At 39.1% G+C, this 17,500-nt stretch overlaps 2 protein-coding genes across 2 annotated transcripts in view; one reads left to right on the forward strand and one right to left on the reverse strand.

The window, feature by feature from the left end:
• Positions 1–1,757: 1,757 nt before the first annotated feature.
• On the forward strand, positions 1,758–15,839 carry LOC101846277 (carbonyl reductase [NADPH] 1). Its single transcript, XM_005095396.2, has 8 exons — positions 1,758–2,250; positions 5,555–5,636; positions 7,549–7,727; positions 8,909–9,021; positions 10,371–10,499; positions 11,554–11,704; positions 13,338–13,401; positions 14,591–15,839. The coding sequence occupies exons 1-8, from the start codon at positions 2,227–2,229 to the stop codon at positions 14,692–14,694; spliced, it is 846 nt and encodes a 281-aa protein (XP_005095453.1). The 5' UTR covers positions 1,758–2,226; the 3' UTR covers positions 14,695–15,839.
• A 1,233-nt stretch (positions 15,840–17,072) lies between these two features.
• LOC101848878 (ADP-ribosyl cyclase/cyclic ADP-ribose hydrolase-like) overlaps positions 17,073–17,500 on the reverse strand; it is a 2,399-nt gene continuing 1,971 nt past the window's right edge. The window contains exon 4 of the mRNA XM_013080853.1: positions 17,073–17,286. Within this exon, the coding sequence (XP_012936307.1) occupies positions 17,073–17,286 (214 nt within the window). The remainder of the gene's footprint in view (positions 17,287–17,500) is intronic.

The raw sequence follows: 17,500 nt of genomic DNA on the forward strand, positions 1-17,500 counted from the left end.
CCCCCTCCTTCTTTTTTTGCCCAAATAAGCTCCTCTTCTGGGCTCCATATGACTATATATTTAATGCAGCCTTATATTCTGCTACTGCTATAATAATAATTATTATCTGACTTGGCTCCTTCTTACTGCTGTCTTTCAGCCACACCATCTTAGGGCTGGTAAAATTGAACGCATTAATTACTTTCCCCCGTGTGGTTCTCTTGGCCCTGTCCAAGAGACAGGGGAGCAAAGAATATAATGACCCTGTATCCGTACCGCGCCTGTCGTAGAAGGCGAATATAAGGTCGATTGGGCGAAGGGTTAGCAGCCCTTTCCCGTAGAACAAAAAGCAGCTACAAAAACATCAACAGCAAAAGAACAAACAGAAAAAGAAACAGAAAAAAAACTCGACCGCCAGTTCTGGAAGATGGCGAGGACCTTCATCACCGAAGAGAGGATCGAAAGAATAAAGAGGGAAGAATGACGCAGGGAGGTGGAAGCCGAAAGGAAGCCACCATTAAGGCCGAGAAACCTCCTGCATGTCGACCAGAAGAACTGTACAGTACACCGGAAATGTTCGTACAATGTACGAGGCAGGAAGGCACTCAGCAGGTTGAAAGAAAGACAAGCGGGAATGGAAAGGGCGGGGACATCATAAGGAAACAGCTAGAAAAGGATGTACAGGACAAGCTTCAGGTGGAGAAATGTTGTTATAAATGGCCTATGCTCCACGTGTGGGAGTTAAAAAGGGCAAGAGAGAGAGATATTACTTTGTTGACATTGGTGTCTTAGAAGACGGACTTTCCCAAGATGAGATCTAAACGAAACTTAATGAAAAACTGAAAACTAATCTACAATGTGACTTCAGGGTTCTCAATTAAACTGCACCCTTTAATTGATTCTGAACCACCATTAATTTGGTCAAATTCGAAAGTTTAGTTTTTTGGAAGTTTTAGGCGGCCAAAGTGACGGACTTTCACAATAATATTATAATATTGTTTTAGAGATATATTACTCCTATCGGATAAGGGCGGAACTAGGCCTTCTCAATCTGAGAAAGCCCAGGCCTGGGGCGGAACAAATTCGGCGAGGGCCCGTACTCATGTGCGCAAGTTAAAGATCCCGTGGAGGTCCTAAAATAGATATGTGAGCCAGGCTTTGATTCCAACGTACCCTGGCAAAATTCAAAATTAATTCCTATTAAACTTAAAATGCTTATTAATAATATACCGTGACCCACCCATATATGTAAATATAATATAAATATCTACATGACGGCATGCAGTTGCGAGCGCGTAAAACTGTTACCAAAAGGAGTAAAAAAGAAATCTCTCTCTTGTAAAAGTTAAAGCATTAGCATCTAGCTGTTCAATCAGAAAAAAAAAAAGAATAGGCAACATTATTATTATTTTTATCTTGCAATGTTGTCCACACATCGGCGCCATACCAGTCAGCGTCTGTCAAGGTGTAGGCCCCCTATCATAGGCCATCTGTAATAGACGTTTAAATTCGCGCTGTCTGCAGGAGACCCGAGTTTGATTCCCCTAAGGGAATGATTGGTATCAAGTGTCTCAATCATTCTGCTTTGATGTTGTATCTCTTAAGCTCTCAGCCCTGAATGGCCCTGACTGGCAGGTTTCAAAGCCCTTCTCTTAAAATTATCAGAGTATTGTATCGACGGGGGCGTAAAATCCACATTGAGAAAATAAAAGAAAACACCGGTACATCATAAAGGGCCGCTATTCTCGATGGCTAGCAAGTAGAATTCTGTGCTAGCAACATACAGCCTCCAACAGCTGATGGCTGATAGTCAATAATAGTCAGTGATTGTTGACATTGTAACTGTTACTTGTTACACTTAGCCGCTCGCTATACTATAGTACTAGATCTAGGCCTAGAAGCAAAGATACTCCCTGCGAAAGGCGAAGATACTATCTTTGCTAGAAGTACACGAAGAGTGTTAGCTCATCAACTTGCGGAGAGTGAAGAGTAGAACAGCAGAGGGGGAGGCCCAAACGCTTCCAACTGATACAGACTGAGTGAGATATAGTCTTCGGACAGTTGAAGAGTTGAAAAACGAAGTTTCGTCAAAGACAAGCTGGCTCAAGTTAAAGAGAGGGTCGCGGGACACGAGAACACTGCTGAACAGAAGAATTGAGTTGGCAAATTTTTGAAAAATTGTTGATACAACTTAACCTGTCCCGGCATTTTGTTTCATGAGGCAAAAGACGTGAGGAATTCGCCGAGATGTCACTGAAACGTGTTGCAGTGGTAAGGTGACAGTGAGGTGTTTGTGTGTATTTGCTTTAGAATCTTTATCTTAAATACTCCAAATTGTGATGTTATTAGATGTGATATAGATCTAGATCTAGATTCTAATGTCATGTCATTTCTTTCTTCTTTTTTTTGATTCTGATACGAAATATCTCTATGGAATAGAATCTACACATATGACTATATGTCCCGCTCCGAGTGAAGAGGTAGCGGCTTTCCTGTTCACTGTTCCTGTCCACCCCCTTAAAATTTGAAATCAGTTCTTTTTGCTGGGTCTGGCTCAAACCCAACCTGATACTTTCTTCTCTCTCAGTATGTAGAGATATCTAGTGTACTAAAAGGCTATCCTGACTTGATTTTTTAATAGAGGCCCCTTTTTTTTACGCGACCTCTCCTATTTTTTTTCAAGAACTCTTCTTTTTTCTTTTAAGTTCTTTTTCCCTTCCAAACTGACCTGCAAACTAGAGTCTAATGTGCCTCTTTATTTATTATACTCTGTCTATGAAAACTTAACAATTTCATTTTCCGTTGTTTATTTGTATCGAAGCCTGCAAGTTCAACAAAACCCCATGCAGGAACAACATCAGCATGTAACATGATATATGTCTGAACTACCTCTAGAATAGCGATACATATAAGCCAGTTTAAAAATTCAGCCTCAGTCTGCAGTGCGGTCAAAACTTTGTGGCACAACATTATCAAATCTTCTTGGCCTCAACCATCAAACATAGAGGTTCTCCAACTTTTGCGCCATGACCTTTGTTTCTACGCTATCAATTTGTCTTAACTGATCTATATTTTTGCGAATACCTGGCTCTGCATTCTAGAAAATTCCTTAGTAAATACAGTCGAACCTGTGTAAGACTGAATTGCAAGGGAGCCCGAAAAAATGTTTGTCTTAAAGACAGAGGGGAATTTAGGGGGAGATGGTGAGGACCTGTTTCAAAGGCCCAGCCAATTTCAATGGGATCAAGGGTCACTTGTCCGGTTGGCAAGCTGTGGTCGAAACTTCACACCTTTCTCAACTGCTATCCTCTCTGATAATGAAATATGTCAGTCTTACTTATCCAATTACCACCACCGCTTGCATTTCATATAATATGTCATATAGGACCACTGTTTGACAAAAAAACAGAAACGTTTGAACATCCTTTGCTTCCACCCTTACCCCCACCCATGGGTGTAACAAACACAGTCAACCAATGCCACCCCTCACTTCCACGTAACAACGAATCGAGGAACTTTTTCCTCAGCTGGTCGTACGATCAGGGCAGCAACATTTGTCAAACTCACTCCTGTACTAATTCCTCACCTCTATCTTTTGGCTACCCTGGAAAGTTTCCATGATGGCTCACTACCCGAGCACTTTCACTGGCACTTTTGAGATTTCACACCCACACCACCCTGACAATCTGCATTGCTCCGGGATCACATAGATATAGGGTAACATGTTACATCTACCTACCCCCAAATTGCAGCTCTACTACCCTTCCTCTCCCGGTGGGATGGCATTCAGTTTAGAGCTGGCAGAACCAAACTTACGAGTTTTGTTTCAAACCAGGGCTGAATGGGCAAAGCATTTTCCGTCTCAGACAGGTAAAACCCTCTGAGAGGGGCAGATGTTTATTTTTGTTTCCGTGCTGGACAGGTTTTCGTTTTATACAGGTAATTCAAGAGGAATAAAAAATATATCAATAGGGGAACGGGGAGATTCCGTTAAGAGAGTTTTCCGTTTTACACAGGTTTCCTTTAAGGCAGGTTTGAGTGTACTGTTAATTAAAACTCCCTTTGGGTTGTTTCTATAGATTTTAACAGGTTTGCATCCCATGAACTGTGATAATGAAATCGCATTAAAAGCAAGTCGTTCCTTTTTTCTAATCTCAATACTATGCAGGCTTATTGAACACACTTTAGTGCTAAAAAATTGTTAGCTAGCTAGCTATAAATTTATTTTTTGAATTTTGCCTTCATGGTGGCCAAAGCCTACCCTTATCGATTTTGAACTACTAAAGGATCTTTAATGTGCGCAACTTGCACCCTGAACGAACCTCTGAGATTATTCACCCTTATCCAAGAGGGCTAGGTGTTAGATCTTACCCCACCCTAATATCAGAGATGTGGCTGAAAGACAGCAGTAAGAAGGAGCCAAGGAGTAGCAGTAGAAAGGCTGCAGAAAGAGTCCAGAGCCCAGGGCAAAGGGGGCTGGGGGTGGGGTCAGAAAGTGGAGACGAAAGCAGACGACAGAACATTGTTAAAGAGCAGGAAAGGAGATGAAAGAAAAACATTTTAGAGTATAAAATTTTCTGTTGCTGTCAGGTTTCGAAGCAGTAACCTGTTGAGTAAGAGGCGAACACCATAACATCTAGACCCCAAGAGTCCCTTAACAAGTTTTGCCACTATAGAGTAGCATTTGGTGAGCAGTGATAGGCTATTTATGCATGCAAAATGAGTGTGAGAAGCGGGAAGTTCTGCATACACTCCCATTTTCCATGTGACGAAGATTTGTTGTATTTTATAGAAGTTTATGAAGAAAAGTTTTTTCATTCCAACTCATTTGTCATGGAAAAAAAATATAGTTTAAGACAAATTGATACAAACTGCTGTGCAAAGTATGGGTGACATTGATTCAACCTTTAAAGAGATACTTGAGGAAAAGCTGCACCATGAATTTTTTACCACACTACAGTCAAATGAAAATTTATTAATTATGTGTAAACCAGTCTGTTCAGTGATTTAAATTCTGGTGATTTGTCTCTTATTGTTGTAACCCATATTCAACTGAAATGCAAAAGCATGTGATCGCATTAGGTAATGTGCTTACCATCCAGAACAGGAGAGGGGAAGGGAGAGAGAGAGAGTGATGAAACTATGACTTTCCACAAATCTATTTCTGTATAACGATACAGAACTCAGAGCCCTTTTTTTTTGCTGTAATCTTACTGCTTTAAAAGAAGCAAACCCAAAAAGCAAAAAGAAACGTTAACAGTATAAAACTAGCAAGGATGACTTGTTTTTGGTTCCCTTTCCCTAAAGAAAAAAAATCCACCAGTCAGAGAGTACAGGCAAAGTTGTCCAAGATTAACGATTACTTGTCAAAGACAAAAGTGGTTGACAAAAGGGGGAGGTCTTTGACAGTGTCATTATTATTTTTTAAATGCAAGGGGTGAAATGGGAAGTGGTTGTGTATACAGGTGATTGGCTTGGACGAGTGGTGACTGGTAGAGGAGGTGAGGCAGTTTCGACTGTCCTTTATAATTTATTTTTAAAACCTTATAAAATATTTTACTCTCTATTCGATCAGGTTACAGGTTCCAACAAAGGCATTGGCTTGGCTATTGTGAGAGGTCTCTGCAAAGATTTTCAAGGAGATGTTGTACTGACAGGTAGGCCTAAGGAACGTAACTATTGCTTGCTATGTTCTGATGTACCATAAGACCTTTATTTAAAATCGACCTCCTTTTGTTTGTTTGAATGGAGTTTGATTTAAATAAGTCATCTCATAGAAACTGTTTTATATATCGTAATTTATGGTTTATATGAAGCATAGACTTATCTTTGTAGAGAACTATAATAGGGATTTAAAGGAAGAAATGAGGTTGATGCTACAAACATGGATGCTCTCTGGGGGATGTTACCTTAGAACTATTATAGGGATTGTAAGGAGGCAATGAGGTCAATGTTACAAACATGGATGCTCTCAGGCGGAATGTTACCCTAACAGTGTTCAGTTTTAGAATCAAGGAACAGTAGATGGCCATTTGAAGGCGGAATTTTTAAAATGAAAACGAAAGACATATTTGTGGCATCATGGTGAAATGTCATGACATGAGGCGAAATCAAGCGCTCTTCAATTTTGAGGGATTTTGAAATATAATTTTAAAGCCTGTTCGTTAGCCTTGCTTTGATGGAAAAAATTCGTACCTATCTTAATTTTGAAATTGAGATATACTTGCGACTGAATGAGGTGGGGGGTCGCCTGGTGTCACAAGTAAAATTACTGAGATAACGGCACAAAGTTTCGATTTCCAAACTTTGGTATCCTTAGAAACTAGAAATTTTTATTTTTATGCCTTTGATCAACTTTTAGAAAAGTGAAAGCCACACAAAATGTGTTTTTAAATGGTCATATTAGGTGTTGACCCCACCCCCCCCCCCCCCCCAAAAAAAAAAATAAAAAAATAAAATAAAATAAAATAAAATGAAAATTACCCTAGGGGCAGAAAAATGTTTAACGTGTCTTCAATTTCATTATTTTGACACGCACCTGGTTTCACCATGATGAAAGACATATCCCTTGAAGAAACTCAAGATAATGCAAGCAGTGTTTACCTAACATTTCACTGCTTTCATTGCGTCCTGCATTCTGTGGCCTACACCCGCTTGATTAGCCACAGATGCTTCATGGTCACGAAGAACATAAAAAATATTGGTCATTTCTACCACAGCGCTTTTCTCTGTAGGGGCAGAAAAGTGTCCGCAAACCTGCCTGCCATCCAAAGCTTCCCCTGACTAATTAAATTTTTTGTGCACATATAAGCGCACTTGAACTTGGGTTTTAAAGTGACCATTATGGTACCAGTGTTAAATATTTTACATCCACATCTGCACATTTGGAGGAGGTTTTTTAAAATTCTTTTCTTTTGATGTAATTACTTTTTTCATAAATACTAAAATTCTTCACGATCATTGAAATTCTTTTCATTTTCACCTCTGTCACTTTGAATGTGTTTTATGATTTATTTATTTAGTATTTGAGCACTTAACTGGCTGCTTGCACTGTATGCTAGCGGGAAGCTGAGAATGTTTCTGAGTGTTCTATGGTCTGCTGGGGTAATAACTTAATGTGAAGCGCATAGAGCTTGTTTTCGAGTGGGGACATACGCTATACAAATGCTATTTATTATCATTATTATTATTATTTTTATTATGTTTAAGCCTGAGTAATTTGTTTTAAACATAGTTTGATCTCTGTGACCATATGCAGTTGCGAACACCGTAAAACACTTACCAAAACAAATAGTTTGCCCTCTTTGTGTATGTGCTCTGTCTTTTGGTGCCTGCATTCAGATGCAAATAATTCAGTGCCGACGCACTCTGGCGTTCATCTTATTATCGTTATCTTTAAGACTTTTATTCTCCAAAATGATGCTGCCTTTTAAATGATCTAAATTGTGTGATTTGGGGTGTATAACTTTTACAATTTACAATTAATCTTGAGGGGAACATTTTGGTTCTGAAACTTGTGTACTTTTCACTATAGATGCGCCCATTTTTTTTTCTTTCTTTCAACTCCAGCTCGTGATGAAGGACGAGGAAGAGCAGCTGTCCAGGTCTTGGAGAAGGAAGGGTTTAGTCCTAAGTTCCATCTTCTGGACATCAGTGACCACCAAAGCATTGTCAAGTTACGAGATTTTCTGAAAGAGACCTACCAAGGACTTGATGTTCTTGTGAACAATGCTGCCATCCTGTACAATGTAAGTGATAAATGTTCAGTGGTAACTGGTTCCAGACTTTGGGCCCAAAATAAAAGAAAGAGGGCTTGCCTTATGATTTATAACAGAAAGTTAGTTCAACTAAAATAGTTTTATCTGAGTCTGATCTCAGTTGTTTTGTACATATGTATACGTATGCATATCATCTGGGATGTAGTTTGATGCAAGCCGGTTGACTTGTCTTAGGTGTCTCATGTCCCATCTGTACTGGGGTTTTTTTTTAGGTGTGACATTGCATGTAATTTGATAAGTAGGCACCACGTCAGAGTAGTCCTACAATGGATTCCTGCCCACACTGGGATTCCGGGAAATGAAAGAGCTGATGCTCTGGCAAAGAAAGGAGCTAGCCTCCCTCAGCCTGAAATTCCTACGAATTACACCTCCTGCTGCCAAATGATCAAGTCAAACCTCAAGGAAGAGTGGATGAATGATAGGGCCACAGGTACGACAGGAAGGAGGATGTATGGCCACATGAATAAACCACTGGTCAAAGATCCAATCAATGAGTTGAGGGGAGATCAATCCATAATCTTCCAACTTAGAACACAACATGTACCCGTCAACCAACATCTCAACCGAATTGGAGTAAAGCAGTCTGCTGCCTGCGCACTATGTGACTACCCCTCAGAGACAGTGGAACATCATCTGTTCTTCTGTAGAAAACTAACTGATTTAAAGTGATGTTTTCTTCCCAAGCTACCCCACACATCTATTTGCCTCTACTCCTCAAGACAACAATTAGAACAGACATGCAGCTATTACCGAATGGCATCATGCAGAAGAGTTAACGCTCAGATGCTACTGGATCGCTAACTACAACAACAACAACGATATTGCATGTACAAACCTGTCACAAATAAGGAGATATATACATTATCACAGTTACAGTAAAATCCAAAAATAAATGAAAAAAAACTCAAAGAGCAATGTGGAGCAGCCTGCAAAATAATATGTTCACTCGTCTCGTTTAGTGATGTCAGAGTCTGTCAACTGTTAGTTAGCTTACAGTCACTTCAAAAGTTTTAATGAACAGATTCAGAGTTTAAAAAAAACACAACTACTGCACAGTTTTGCTATCATATTATTTACATTCACTCCCTTGAACTGTTTTTGTGGATGTCCTTTCAGCCAGTTAAATGTAAGCTGTGATGACCTATTTTCAGGAGGACTCAACATTGCCATTTCCCGATCAGGCGAGGGAAACCATCAAGGTCAATTACTACAACAACCTGGATGTGTGCGAGGTGTTGTTCCCCTTGCTTAGACCTCATGCCAGGTTGGTTCGCTAAAAAAAAATAATTTTAATGTACATGTTTTTATATCCCTTTCAACACAATTTAGCTCATGTTTTAAGAAGAAGGATTCTACCCAGCCTGTCAAAGCCATCCTGGATGTGCATATGCACATGTGAGGCATCATGGTGAAATTAGGCGCTCGTCAAAATAATGAAATAGAAGAAATTAAAATTGTTCCGCTTGTTTGGTAATTTTTTTCAAATTTTTGTTCTTTAACTCAACGCCTTTAAGGTTCCTAAAAAATATTTATGTGTGGATTTTACTGAAAAGCGTTGATTCAAGGCACGAAAAATGTATCTTTGCAGTTTCCAATCTCTCTCTCTCTCTCTCTCTCTCTCTCTCCCCTTCTACTGGCAATGTGGTGTTATAAGTGGTCAGCAATACCGACAGCATGCAGGAACTCGATACTCGCTTAGAGGTCCTTAAAAAAGGCTGAGCACTCTCAAGCTTTGGAAGTCTCCACACTTTGGCGGCCATTTTCTTGCTAATTTTACCCCTGAATCAGATGACCCCAACTTTCTTCAATTGCTAATATCTCGACTTCTTTTCTTGGTAGATGTCAATTTTTTTCACCAAAAGCTAGACAAATGATTAAGCTTTAAGATGGTACCAATAACTCCACATGCCCAAAAACTGATGAGCGCCTGATATCACCACGTTGTGACACATATGTTGATATCAGTCAACTTGCTGAAGTGGAAAGAAGTGCCATGAAAGTTTCCGTTAAAGCACCCTAGTTCACCTTTCATCTTTGACAAAGCTACAATATAAGCCTTTTGGCGACTGGTTTGTGGGTGCTCTGGTGTGGTTTGCTCTTTTTTTCCTTATCAATTATCTTTTGTCCTTACCTCTCATCCTTCTTTCCTTTCTACTTTACTCTCTAGTTCTAATCTGGCACCTATATGACCTATTTGTGTTAAGTGCCGGAAAACTCTTACTTAAACTAAAAAAACTAATATGCATACAGCATAAAACCTAGAAGAAGTTGTAATTAAAGCAGAATGTTTGTACAATGAAAATTATTATGCTTCACTTTGGATTCCAAGAAACACTTTGGCTGATCTACATAAAGGATGGAAACTCTGTTCTTTGGTGACAGCTTAGAGCTATTCATTATTGTCCTTCATAGCACAAAGGATTGCTCTGTTTCTTGTTTTGAAAGTGCAATGTGAGATACATTGTATATGTTTTTTAGTTTTGATAAGTGTTTTACGGCACTCGAAACTGAGATTGAACTTAGTACTTTTTTTTTCTATTTCTTTTTGTGTCCTCAAATTGTTTGTGTGATGAGTGCACACATTGTTTTGAGTTCTTTCTGTTTTCTCGGCAGGGTCTGCAACATGTCCAGTCTGGCAAATGCAATTGCTTTCAAGGTTTTATCCCCGGAGCTCCGCACGAAATTTCTTAATCCTCAGATCACCATGCCAGAGGTATCGAGCTTGATGACCCAATTTGTGGAGTAAGTAATCTCCATTTTAAAAAAAAACAAAAAAACCCACACTTCAATATATATGCCAAGTTTGATTAAAAGTCAGAATGTGGAAAAATGGGGAAAGGGGCTGTCCAATATTTAGCTGCTCGGTGACGTCTGCTTTGTCTGTAAAAAAGTGTTAGTTATTTCTATACCAGAATATTTGAAATGTTTCGTAATAGTTTAGTCCCTTTGTGACATTGTTTTGTTTTGTTTTGATTTTTACAACATTGACTCTGTCAAATTTTGTTATGGCTAGGACGAAGAGGTGCTAGTGTCTGTCAGTTTGGGATCTCTTTCAAAGTTAAAGATTTTGCTACCCGTTTTTCTGTTATCACAGATATCAAATCTTTCATTTGCTATCTGTATTGGAAAATGGTAATGAAATCTCGTTTTGTGCATTTATTTGAGGAGGTAAATTGTATGGGAGGCCGGCATCTAAGCTCAGGTTGTTTGATGTACCGTGTAAAAGAACCGTCACAAGGGGGGATCATTTTATTGCAGGCACAGATTTGATTTGGTATTTAGTCTTTTTTTTGTTTCTTTCTTTGATATTCTTTCTTTTTAGTGGTCTCGATAATCTTTATCATTTGACATTTTCTGAAATTTAGACAATTTTCTTATCACTAATTTGTTTTTCTTTGTTTGATGTTTTTATTAATGAACATAGGAAGTCACCATCCAGTAAAATCTTAGTGCAGCTGCTCTCAATAATTTAGTGTCTTATGCATGTGTCTTGGATTATTTTAAAAATACTGATTATGTGTCTAGTTTGAATAAACTCCATTATTGTTAGCGATAATTTTTCATTTTAATCACCTGCGTGTATGTGGGTCTGTTTGTGACTGCAAGCAAATATTATGTAGATGTATGTGAAAGAGAGTTTGCATGAGAGAGGGTGTGTGCTTCGGTGTTGTATGCATGCGCAAATGGACGTGTATGTGTGTGCGTGTGTGCAACACCAAATCAATGTGCCAGCATCTGGACAATAAAGATTTATCATATCTTATCTTATCTCATGTCTATTGCTATCTTTTTTTAGTGCTGCACAGGAGAATAAGCATGAGGAGCAAGGCTTCTTTCTAAGCAGAGTGTCATCCTATGGCATCTCCAAAATTGGATTGACTTTGATGTCGGCAATACAGCAGAGGGACTTTGATGCTCAAGGAGCTGTCGATATTGTGGTCAATAGTGTAAGTTTTATGTTTTTTACTGCTACACAAAAATAAAGGTTAAAGTAGTAAGTTTAAATTGTTGGTGTGGGTGGTTGCCGGGTGCTCCGGTGCGGTTTGCTCCTCCTTTCCTATTAAACATTCTACATATGTTACTCTTTAATAGCACCTCTAATCTTTGGCACTTGTATTACATATTTGTTTTGCAAATACCGTAAAACTCTTACTAAAACTAAAACAAGAGTTGTTGAGGCTTTATTTTTTTTATTTTTTAAAAACTTTGTAATGACTCCATTTGTTGGCCTGTTTATTTGTACTGATTGTTTTAGTTCCTCATTAGACGAAGAGTGTTGCGACTTGTTACTGCTAAGTGCATATCCCAATGTTTTTTGTGTTCTGTCTCTACTAATTGACAAAGACCTACATACTACATGTTGGGCCTGTCTAGTGGTATCAGTAGCCTAGTGGTTAGGCTACCAGACTCATAATCGTGAGGTTATGTGTTTTAAGGGGCTTGAGCCTCAGCTCGATCCGATGTTGTGTCCTTATGAAAGGCACTTCATGTGAATTTCTCACTTCAGGAGACAGACGTTCAACTTAGAGGTTCCACCTCTTAAATAACCTAATAGTGTACGATTTCACCATTTTTGCATGTATGTGCAACTGAGTGAAGCTAGGGAAGTAGGACAAAAAGCATTTCTAAGGTTAAAACATCCCTTTGGATGCAGCCAGGAACTGAATTATAGGCTACTGGTGATTTTTTTAAAAAGTCTCAACCTTTTGATTTTGTATAAAATCTAGTCTTTTGAGATTTTACATTTTTCCTTTCACATCAGTAATACCTAGTACCCTAAAAAGCAGGTCATGTTGTAAAAATATCATTTTGGTGCTTCAGCCAGTGTTCACTGTACCAATATTAAAAAATAGAAAATTTGCATTTTCTTCCAACTGATTGGCGGATTTGTTCTATTATAATTCTTTGTTTTTTGTAATGAAGTTTAAGTCAGTGTTTATCAAAAACAGCAGTAACGTTTGAACATTGTCACCCAAGAAAGACAGAAGGTTGGACTGATCATCAAAGAAATCGAGCCATCCTCACACTTCGCTTTTGTCATAGAAGACTGTCAATTTTTCTGTTGATATTGAATGTAGCCTACTTCAACCCTTGAGCTCATACTCATACACTCTCTCCAAAAAGTACTTGAATCGGTTTTTGTGCTTATAGATGAATCAGATTTTAAAACAAATATAGGTGGCAAACAGTTCCAACTGTTCTAAAATCCAGAGAGAAAAAAATTTCCGGCAAATGAAAAAACCCCCCCAAAAAATCCCAACATCTCATTCTTCTTACAATTATGCATGTATTATGCTTTTTTTGCTTTTTTAAACTTTTAAAATTTGAGTTTTGACAAAACATTTTTCGAGCGCATGCAACCGACGCCACAAATTAATTAAGAAAATGCTATAAAATTTTTAATAAAAAATTTATGAGCGTTACTTTGTACATCAGAACAGCTGGCTGATGATACGCAATCTCCAAAAAATACTTGAAAGTGTTCTTGTAGAAGAATCAGATTTAAATGACTTGGTGGGAGTCCCTGCAAAGTCCAGCCTGTCTTATTTCTCATTGTCCTGCTGTTGTTCCTACTTGCAGTGCTCCCCAGGCTACGTGAACACAGACATGACACAGGGCAAAGGTCCCCTTACTGTGGAGGAGGGTGAGTCAAGTTATTATAGTTTGTTGAGAGAGAGAAAGAGAGAGAGAGAGTGAGAGAGAGACAGACAGACAGAGAGAGAGAGAGAGAGACGGAGAGAGGGAGAGAGAGGGGAGAGAGAGAGAGAGGGAGAGAGAGAGAGGTTGAGAGAGAGAGTGAGAGAAAGAGTGAGAGCGAGAGAGAGAGATTCATTACCTCCAGCAATTTATTGTTTCACAGGTCAAAATTAGTTTTATATTTCCAGGTCTGTGGTGTAGTGGTTAGGCACTTTGGTGTCGCACGCAGAGTACCCAAGTTTGATTCCTGAGCAGGGAGAATTTTTATTGAGTTTGAGTATCTCAGTCTCTCTTCTGGGATGTTGTATCCTACTCACCCCGTTTGGCCTTGACAGGTAGAGTCGGAAGCCCTGTCTCCTAAATGATCTAAATTGTATCAATGGGAGCAGTCTGAAATAGATTTCAAGTGATGATTCTGCTCTGACAGTGGTATTGAAGCAAATTGGTGCACACAGGGTTTAGATGGTTGGTCACTGGGGTGTGTCCTTGAGCAAGCCACGACAACCCTAGCTCAAAATATAGGACGCTGCACAGTGACGACCGGCAAGGGCATGGTTGTAAATTGTTCTGTACTGGTGTACTGTATGTTTTTATGTATGTATGTATTCACTGTTATGTATTTATGTATGCATGTACCTGCAACAAAAATTTGATGAAAATTCTCAAACATGCTGAAAAATGCCAAATTCTTGACTTTCATTATTTTGACGAGCGCCTGATTTCACACATACTGCCTCACATATTAGACACCCTCCTATTTAAAACAACCACATTTTTCCTCGACATTGGGTGACCATCTGAGACAATTTACACTCTACATAAAAATGATGGTGCGGTGGCGGAGCGGTTAGTGCGCTCGTCTCTGAAGCAGAAAGTCCGGGTTCGAGCCTCGGTTCGGACACGGATTCTTTTTGCCCCCACCTGCCCACCCAGCAGTAATAGGTACCTGACTTCGAGTTGGGAAAGTAAAGGCGATATGGAAAGTGACTGGCCACCCTACCACAATATGCCGATGGCCCTGGAAGTTGTTTCACTGACAAGGCGGTCCCCAATGACCAGATCGGATGCGTGAACAACTGTACTTTTATATACAAATATTACAGAATTTATACATTCTCCCTGCTGTCTGTCCACAGGTGCCGTGACTCCCCTGTACTTGTGTTTGCTTCCACCTGACGTCTCCGGCCCTCGTGGTCTGTTTATCCGGGAGAAGGCAATTTATGACTGGACAACCACGTGATTTATTTACATGATCTTTGATTGGTTGTTATTGGATGCAATTCAGCTACGTGTTTTTTGATTGGTTGTTATTGGATGTGATTTGACCACATGCTTTTTTGATTGGTTGCTATTCAAAAATAAGATGTTGGAAGGTACAGAGTATATTTTAGGTGCCTTTATTGGTAGAGGCTGACTCTCTGTTGATGCTTTGTGACTTCTTTATTTTCATTTATGAAATGTGAAATTTTACTTTTTAAACTCCCTGCTTTTTAACTGTAGCGGGTACTTACGAAAAAATCTTATTAAATCAGGATCAGACCAGGGTTTTATCATTAAGATTAGTTTTTTATTTTCAACAATGTTTCTTGTTACGGGTCACATGTACTGGGAGTCCCAACTATAACCTTTTCATTAATTTTTAGGGGAAGTCAAAGGGAAACAGATGCTCTAAAAGATTATATTTATTTTGCTGCCATCATAGTGAGATAGTGAGATAGTGTGGTGAGTGCTGGATAGGGCGTTTTTTTTGTTTTTTGGTTGTTGTTGTTTTTTTTTTTGGTTTTTTTTTGGGGGGGTTACATGAGGAAAACAAGCTACAGTCTGCAGAGTAATAGATTTTTCTATTAGTTAAGTTCTATTCTTTTGAAAGAATGTTATCCTTTACTAGAGTCAGTTGTTGGATTTTTTCTGAAAACTAGCAATTTTTCCTATGACAATCATGAATGTGCATGTTGAGTTGATCTTCACCTGTTGTTTATGTAATTCAGACATATATATATGATAAAGTAGACAAATATTCTTATTTCATGTTTCACTTCGGAGCTGATTCATAATGATGGTTTGGTTTTCTAGCAGGTTGTTCTTAAACATGTGTTGTTATTAAGTTTCCCCATCCTCTTGTTTTGTACCTATTGGAGATGGGCTTCAAATTCAGATGTCCCGCCCTCTTGAACACAGTCTTCAATGTTTACAGGGTTGTTGACTCACAACTAGGCTGCACATTACTGTCCAGCACAGAGCTGTCAAACACAGTAGTATTTTGTTAGTCACACTCATTTTGTTCAATAATCGGATTCTTCATTCATAACCATTATACCAGTTCATATCACAAGAAGTCAGATTATATATTTTGAATGCTAATTAAAAGATTGAAAAGAAAAAGAACAAAATTGTTTTGCCTTTTTCTCTTATACTGTATGAATAAGTATACTTAAATATTACTGGAAAAAATAATAATAATTTATATCATGCGTATCCTTAGGAGCTCAAAATGCTTTTGCAATGCAGAATTATCACTCCTCAACTGACGAATCGAAAGATGAACAGCGTAGATCTCAAATTCTTTGAAGAACATCTGTACCAAATGATGTCTGAGTAATCGGAACCGGCATTTGTGATGTAGAGGCTAAGTGCTTTGCTGTCGCATTCAGGAGACCCGAGAACTATTCTGGATTGATGGGGATTTTCATAGAGTATATCAATGTGTCTTCTGTGATGTATCCCTCTCATCCCGGGTTAGCCCTGATAGGTAGGGTTGGAAACCCACCTCCTAAAATATCGAGATTGTCTCAATGGGGACATTAAAATCACCAACATTTAAAAAAAGTAATCAGACAATATGAATTTTATTTTTTTTAACACCAAGAGAACAATTAATTGCAATCATACCAGGCCCACAGTTTGGATTTATGAATGACAGCAATCATTTATTGTTTAGAAAGGCACCAACAGTTAGATGCAAAACAATTAGGCACGCTGCTTTGGTCTAGATCTCCTGCCATGACGTCAATGCTATATTTAGTTGTCCAGTTGACACTCAGCAGTGTCCGGGTTCTCCGAGCACAGGATGTGGACGACCGCAGGAGGGTTATCGATACAGATGTACTCAAATCTCTTGACTGTGACGTCAGCCTCCAGGTCCAGCACGTCAGTGGGTGGTTGGCGGGTGCTCTGGTGTGGTTTGCTTCTTCTTTCCTATGAAACATCTATTTATTGTCCTTATCTAACCTTCTTTTTTATGTTTCTTCCTCTCTTGTAACACCTCTAATCTTCTGGCGCTCATATGACCTTAGGCAGTTGCGAGCGCCGTAAAACCTCTACTAAAACTTTTTTTTAAAGACTCCTGTCTCCACAGGACTCCAGCACAGGTTTGTCCAGCTGGTGGATGATGAGTGCCGTGAACTTGTTCACCTTGTCCGTCATGTTGGCCTGCTCGTACTTCCCCAAATAGAATTAGAAAGAAAAAGCTTTTCCACACAACTTGTTAGACTACAGTGGGCACGCTACTCTCATGCAATTATAATCCGTAGACTGCAAATTCTTATGAGAACCTCTGTATCAAGTTTTTGGGGATTTTTTTTTTTCAAGGCGAAGATCATACTTTATGTTTCTTGTACTTTACTTTGTGAAGTTTTGTTTCTCGTGGATGATGAGTGCTGTGAATTTGTTCCCCGTGTCCGTCATGTTGGGCAGCTCGTACTTCTCCAAGTAGCTGTCCCACCTATAGGCCTTGAGCTCGGGGTTCGAACCTGAGAGCATCACGCGGACGTGTCCGCTGGCCGCCCGTGCGAAGTTGACGGAAGCAGCGCCACAGTATCTCTCGATGGTGTCTCTGGAGGAGCAGGAATTTTTGCCACGTCGTACTATCCGTAATATTTGCGGGGGATGAGGGGAGGATTCTATACCATGTGCAATTCTATAACACCCCCCCCCTCTCCAGTCCACACATACTCAAAATGGTACACTTTAAAATAAGGTGAACAAAATTAATATATTATAATAGAATTCATATCTTATTACGTTTTGGTTTTTTTCACCTGTGACAC

The sequence above is a fragment of the Aplysia californica genome, unplaced genomic scaffold, assembly GCF_000002075.1.
Source record: "Aplysia californica isolate F4 #8 unplaced genomic scaffold, AplCal3.0 scaffold00103, whole genome shotgun sequence".
Classification (NCBI taxonomy): Eukaryota; Metazoa; Mollusca; class Gastropoda; order Aplysiida; family Aplysiidae; genus Aplysia; species Aplysia californica.

Coding starts and splice junctions, on each gene's coding strand:
- LOC101846277 (XM_005095396.2), top strand. CDS start 2,227: ATGTCACTGAAACGTGTTGCAGTG. Junction 9,022..10,370: donor TTGCTTAGACCTCATGCCAG/GTTGGTTCGCTA, acceptor TTTTCTCGGCAG/GGTCTGCAACATGTCCAGTC. Junction 13,402..14,590: donor TCCCCTTACTGTGGAGGAGG/GTGAGTCAAGTT, acceptor GTCTGTCCACAG/GTGCCGTGACTCCCCTGTAC.